The sequence below is a fragment of the Sylvia atricapilla genome, chromosome W (assembly GCF_009819655.1).
Source record: "Sylvia atricapilla isolate bSylAtr1 chromosome W, bSylAtr1.pri, whole genome shotgun sequence".
Classification (NCBI taxonomy): domain Eukaryota; kingdom Metazoa; phylum Chordata; class Aves; order Passeriformes; family Sylviidae; genus Sylvia; species Sylvia atricapilla.
The window spans coordinates 12,481,919-12,488,957 of record NC_089173.1 but is presented as its reverse complement, the minus strand read 5'-3'; the positions used below and the strand labels follow the sequence as shown (position 1 = coordinate 12,488,957).

The 7,039-nt window shown below is 43.1% G+C and overlaps 1 protein-coding gene across 1 annotated transcript in view; it reads left to right on the top strand.

Moving 5' to 3' along the window:
* The first annotated feature begins 597 nt into the window (after positions 1–597).
* The window catches only part of LOC136373280 (protein FAM219A-like), a 262,006-nt gene continuing 255,564 nt past the window's right edge, over positions 598–7,039 (top strand). Inside the window, exon 1 of the mRNA XM_066338181.1 lies at positions 598–813. Coding sequence (XP_066194278.1) covers positions 754–813 — 60 coding nt within the window. The 5' untranslated portion in view covers positions 598–753. The remainder of the gene's footprint in view (positions 814–7,039) is intronic.

Here is a 7,039-nt window from a genome sequence, read left to right as displayed (position 1 = left end):
ACATCAGATGTCAAGCAGCTGTGAAGTGGAGGCCGATCCTTGATGAATGGGCCATCTCCAGTCCGGCTATGTCATTTCCATTGCAAATTTTGTGGTTTTGCGGCTTGCACCACAGCTCTTGGAATCTCAGAGATGCCGTGGAGTAGCTTTTAATAAATCAAATCTTTGATACACGAATTTATACATTACATTTACCACAGCTCACAACGGCGTTATCATATGAGTGCGCGGCACGGCCCTGCTACGATGCCCGCTCATTTCAAACCCTTTACCTACCAGTACCTGTCGCCCATCTTGACTGACATGGCAGGTACCGCAGTAACTCAACATATCCCCACACCCTTCCGGCCAACGGAAGTCGATAGTGGCAACCATGGCAACGCGCCGGAAGTGGCGTGCAACTAATCCGGGCGCAGAACGCTTTCGGCGTTGAGTATTCCTTCCCTCTCCATCTTCCCCTAAAGTGTCCCCGCGTCTCCCGAGGGAGGAAATTGTACGTCCCTGCGGCAGTGAGGCGAGGGCCGCGGAGAACTGAGCGTCTGGACTCCAGAATTATTGCCAGAACTCCCGCCTTTCATGAATATGCAAATGTAGGGCGGGGCGGTAGCGACCGGGCCCGGAAGCGGCGCGGCTGAGTCACTTCGGCGGCGATGATAAGGCAAAACCTGTGGTGGGCGGCGGCGTTGTCGTAATCTTTCGACGTTTGAGGAGTCTCCCCGCGTTCGGTCTTCTTTCCGCCTTGTCTCTACCATCATGATGGAGGAGATAGACCGGTTCCAGGTGCCAGCCGTTCGGGCCGAGATGCAGCCGCTGGTGAGGGTCAAGGGAGGCCGCGCTGTTTCCGGGAGCTGCCCCCTTGCCTTGGGGGTGTATGCTTCTGTGCCCGTGCGCCGCGATTGTCGCGTAACGGCCATCTCCCCGGGTGTTGTCGGTAGCAAGGGCAGAAGCCGCCCGCGAAGGTGGGGGGAGGGAAGGGGGCAGGCGGGCAAAAGGGGCTCTGCTCCTGCCTCGGTGGAAACGTCGCTTCTCCAAACGCAGTAACGTCTCGAAACGCCTCGGCCTGGCTAATGCATGAGATGAGTGTTTCGCGCCGCCTCGGCCAGTGGGCTCCAGTGCAGGGGAGGGGAGTGCTCCGGGGGAGTGGGGAGCGGCGGTAAGATTGAGGAGCTCGTCCAAGTAAGGACGGGCAGCCAGAGCTGCTGGAGGCGTAAAAGACTGGAGGGGTTTTAGTTGATTTTTACAATATACGTGAGATCTGGGGGGAGAATTGAGCGATGCTTAAGCGCAGTCCGGTCTGAGAGGTTCTCACTAGGGACGGGATATCTACACGGGATGAGCGTTAAATACGCCTATCTGGCGTGAGTTTTATGAAGCTGTGGGACGCTCTCTGTGGCTGATTTTATAGCCATTGCTCTAGGGGAAAAATGCTATTGGATATTCATGTGAAAAATCCCGGTGTTCTGCAAAGAAACATCTTTGTCAAATTACAGTTTTGCTCACATAAAATTCTTTACATAAAAAAGCAATCTGAAAGGTGTTGGATTTTTTTCCCCCACGTCAGGGCATATGTTTTTAGTTTAGTTTTATTTTTCCACTTCATGGACACAATTATACTCAGTTAATGAGCTCTGAAGAAGCTGACTGTAAGGTTACACTACTACAAGGGACCATGGGGAATCTTTGCAGAGAAGGAAGTATACAGGCTTGTGGGACTTAATGGCTGCATAACTGGGCAGGTAGAGTGATCCTGGGCTCTTGGTATCTTCTGAAATGACACTTATGAAGGAAGGCCAGCTGGCTGGTAGTCATTGGAGATACTAGATCATCACCAAGTAGTCTTGGTGATGATTTCTTATGAGTGTGTAGTTGCTTTGCTTTGATGCAACGGGCTTGCTTGTGTGTGCTGTGCCCCAGCTGCATTCTGCAGAGCACTTGAATGTGGTTATCTATTTGTTTCCTATCTGGGAAAGGTTCCTTTGTGTGTTCCTCTCCACTTAATTCAGTCTGCCTCACTCTTCACTTGAAGGTGCATGGTTATGTGCAACCTGGGACCTGTTGAAATGCAGTTCACCTTGGCATTAAAGTGAAAGCTGGATATGAGCTGATTCAAGATGCTGATTCCCTGTGGCACCTGGAGTAAGCAAATTCCATCTTGGCATCCGATTGTGTGAAACAGTGATATGAAATATTTGGAGAAGTGGAAATAACTTTAATTAAGTACTCGTACAGATCCTTTTGACAGCAGGTGAGGATAGGTTATTGGCTGGTTCATGTTAGCACTGAAAATATTTCTGAGATTTCCAGTATATCAAACTGTACATAATTTAGAGTTGATGTACCAGTCTTTAGTTTCTTGTTGCAGCTAGTGTTTGCAAAAAGTTGAAAACAAAATAATTATCTTGTGAACAGAAAGACAGTTTACAAGTTTAAATTACCCCTCAGTGGCAAGAAAACCACTTTTGTTATGGTGGGAGTGTTGAAAAATTGTGAAAATATTTTTAGCTAGGTGGTGGTGTTTTCTTGTTTGCTTTTTCAGCTTCTAACCTTTGTGGTGGGGAAGAAAACTGTCCATAAAAGCTGATGTAGACTTGTTGCATGCCTTACTTGGTGTGCGTGTTTTTTGTCAAGCAGAGACAGCAGGCATGACAAGGCTGACCTTCTTTATTCATGTTGAGAGCAGTAGGCATGGCAGTGAGATTAGGAAGTTTAGAAAAGTTGTTGGCAGATGAAAAAAAAACACAAGTATTTTCTAGAAACCCCATGATAATAGTAGAGGGATGGGATTGGCTTATACATGCGCGTTTGCATGGTTATGGAGTGACCAGAACCCAAAGAGATGGTCTGGTCCAGCCCTGCTGTTGCAGGGTAGGATGGTATATTATGCAGCTGTCATAGTAAGCTTTAGAAATAGGTTTCCTTCTTCAGCAGCCAAGAATTAAGAGTTTTTCACAAAGAGATTTAACAATTGCATTAAAAGAATACTCTGAACCTTTGTTTTGGGATTTCAGTTTTAACTAATGGAGTGCATAGTAAAAGCTTGTCTATGTTGAAGGCTGTTGCTATGACTGGATATGTGGGATTTTTCTGTGTGCCTAGAAATGCTGGCATTGGGCTCAGAAGTGAGACAGAACAAGTCTGGTACAACACTTCCAGGGGCTTTGTCTACTTTGTATAGCTCCTAGTTTGTATTTTGCTAGTAGGGACTGGATGCTTGCAAGAATCACTGCAGTTCAGAAGGTAACTGAGGTTTATCATGCTGATTTGCCACACAGTTCTGCCTCATATTGTTGCTTTATTCTGTTACAGTAACTGTTTGACCCTTCCCTCTCTCCTTCATCACATGATTTTAAGTATAGAATAACCTTAGCATCTCAGGACTTTTTTCTCTTCCCAGTATAAAAGTTTTCAGTTTTACATGGTCTTGGGGACAGATGAGTTGTCCAATGTTGAAGGCCAAAGGAGTCTGGCAATGTTTTCCCCATCCAAAGGGATGAGGTAGAAGTTTGTTTTCCAGGCAAAATCTGAGAACTGTTATAACTACTACTAAAGCTATCAAAAACTGTTTTGAAATATGATCCCTTGATGAAAGCAAATAGAGAATGGAAGGTCCCTTGCCCAGTCTGAAGTGCGTACACTATAGAAATATTTTTTCATCCTGTTTAGGCTAGAGGGTATCCTAGGAAAGCACTGTTTCCTCTGAGTCTGGCCACTACCTGGCAGTGTGAGAAGGGTCCCAAAGTGAGGTTTGTAAAGCTAGACTTTTCTCGAAATCCTTAAAAATCTACGGTTTTGACCAACATGCATACTTTTTAATGTCTGTTCATCTGTGTAGATAAGGTGTCATCTTACCTTTTGGTGTCTTCATGCTGAACTCCAGGATAACTATTGGAGATCTGCCTAGAAACAATGTGACAGGCCGGCCTGCTGATCTGCTAATGTTTAAAATGAAGCAATAGGTATGCTGTTAAATGCTGAAGGGAAGCTATTCTTAGAAAGTAGTCTGAAGTTTTTCTGAGTCCTTCAGCCTCCAAAAATGCCATTGATACTGGGACTATTGATCAGCTGTCTGGAATCCTCTTGAGCCTGTATCTCTACCATACACCAAGAACTGACTGGTATATGATGGCAAATTGACAGATGATGGTGTTGTCACATGTTGCTTCCATACACTGATGCAGACAGTTTCTGTTCTTAGCACAAAAATGGAAGCAAACATGCTATTGCTCACACAGTACCAGTATGACTTTTCTGAAGAAAAAGCACCCCTCAAAGTGCAGCAGCTTCAGAGGAGCTTTGCTAGAAACTTATGAGACTTTGGCTTGCTTTCTGAAAGTGGCATGTGTAACACAGCATTTTAGTTTCCCAATTCTCTGCTCACATGAAAAGTGGGAGCTCTTTCTGGAAAAATTGGATCGATGGTTCTTAGATCTCATTCTGAAGTACTGTGGCCATGCTGGTTCCTTGCAGATGTTTGCCAGGCTGTGGCTGGTAGCTCTAGTTGTGATGACTACAGCTGATCCAAGGATTTTGCTTAGCTGCATCCTACAGTGAGGATGTTGGTTTTCTAGCTGGGATGCCAAATATATGCTGCTCCTGGAGATGTAAAATTTTCTGAAACTTTGAAGGATACAGAAAATGCTTTTCTATACAACTTTCTTTGAACATTAGAAAAGAAAAAAAAAAACTAGACTATCTACTGTATGCTTAGCTTTTAAAAACTAAACTATCATTTTAGTCAGTGAACAGTATGAGTGTGTTCAGCATGCTTATCAAATCCACATTCATTATTTTTGGAAAATATTGACTATTTCATCCTAGGGAAATTGTGCTATGTGTTAAGACCTTTTCGTTTTGTCTGATGCATCCCTAAAATAGGGGAAAACCTGAAATGAGAAAGTAAGAGTAATGAAGAAGCAAAAAGAAAGGCTATACCTGTAGGGCTTAGAAAGAGTATGCTAATATACCATTTAGTCTAGTGTAGATACACAAGAAACTCCTTTCTAGGTGGAAAAAGTTTCTAAAATTAAAATGTCATTCCTATGTATAATAATTTTAATGTAGCCCAGGGGTTACAGTTACACAGCTATATGTTTTGTAAATGCCTACAGCACTATGGGTTCTGAAATTAAAATAATTCAGAAAGTGCTGCTTTTAGTTATACAGCTTGTTTTGATGTGTTGCTGTGTCATTTATAGCAGTAGGCTAAAAAATACCTTCCTGCATGTTTCATTTTTGTCACTGAGATTGTCTTGTTCCTTCTCTGCCCTGTATCAGGTCTTAGGTGCAGAGGTACAGGAGCATTTTTATTATCCCCCCAGGCCAGGGACAAACCCCAGAAGTGATTCCAGCATAGGCTCCAACTCCTGGCTATGCTTACTCCCCTTCCCCCCTCTTTGTGTACCTGCTCACTGGCAGAGCATGGTATACTGAAAAGTCCTTGATTTAGAATAAGCACTGCTTAGCAACAACCAAAACATCAGTGTATATGATGTCCTACCCTTAAGGGGAAGAGAGCACCCAAGATTTGTAGATGGTCATGGTTGAAAGGAACGACAAAAGTCAGAGGGTCCACAAAATCTCACAATTTTATTAGTAAACTACACACTTAGCATGGGAATTGGTATGCTAGCCCCTGACCTACTGTATAAGTACATGGCAGTGGGTTTTGGATAAAGGGGTAGGGCAAAAGGGAAGAGAGAGAGATGAATTAAAGAGAGGGCGAGAAAAAGAAAAATATCATCAGTCCTGGTCCCAGCATTGATACAGTTGGGGTATCCAGGGTCCTGGGTGTGCCATCTGGGCTTTGTGGGGGTACCTTTTTTTAATATATTCATTTCCCCCACCCTGGAGATAAGTTTCTTGCTTTCTATGCAAGTTAGTTCTCATGTGCAGTCTGTTCTGGACCTTTATGGAAGTGAGTTGGAGGGCTTCAAGGGTCTTCGGTGGTCTTGATTTCCCCCCTTCCACAGTCCATGCCCGCTTCTTGACTTTATTCCTGCATTTGTGGTGTATTGTGTTGTGCTTATCTTCAGAAATTAGAACAAGGACATTTGTCCCAGAAAAGTGCTGCCTTACCTCCACATGGCCCCCTTGTTCAGCCACATCCTGTTCTTTCTCATAGTGTGTTATTACCAACAATCCTCAGCTGTTATTACCAGCAATCCTTGCTTGACTCCACAGCTATCTGGCTATCGATGTTTGAGACATACACATTAGCCCTTTATCTTCTGGGATTCTACACCACTCCATGATTCAAACACCAATATAGACTTGGTGATCCATTGAAAAGAGAAAAGAAGAGAGAGGTAGAGACAGAAAGGGGCAAATGCGTTCTATAAGTGGTCTCTAAATTTCGGGGATAATCTCATTTTAATCCCCCACATCTTTAGGTGTAATTCGATTATGAAAATGAAAAGCAGAGAGGTTAACATTAAGAGAACAATCACAGGGTGTAACATCTTGTTAAGAATTCCCATTGCTGTTGGTGACCATCCAAATAAAATGTCCTACCAATGGTGTTCCCTGTTTTTCTTCACTTGTTGCAATACTTGTTAGATTTTTTTTCCACATCATTATGAATTATAATCAAAGTCTTTTGTCCATATCAAGGTGAGATTCGTTCCAATAGGGATAGGCTGTGTGTTTTAAATCAGTGTATAATTAAATCATAACAATTGATAAGATATAACAGAAGCTGAATAAATAAAATTGCATCCCATAATGTTAACAGAATTACAGATACAAATATTAGAGTGATTATTTGTATCTACAATAAAGTTGTCTACAAGTACAAAATCACAAGGGGTTATCATACAGGCACATCCATTCCACTGGGCTTGTACTCTGTTCCAGGGGATAAAGTACAGCTCCATTGATTTAATCCTGACATAATGATTGCATATATAATATATACCAAAGCACTGTGTATTGTTAAAACAAAAACTGGCTTTACTTTTGATGGGGTCATAAGGGAAATTAACTAGTTACCACCAAGAGTGGAACTCCCTTTCAAATTTGGTTGCATTAGCCCAGGCTACCT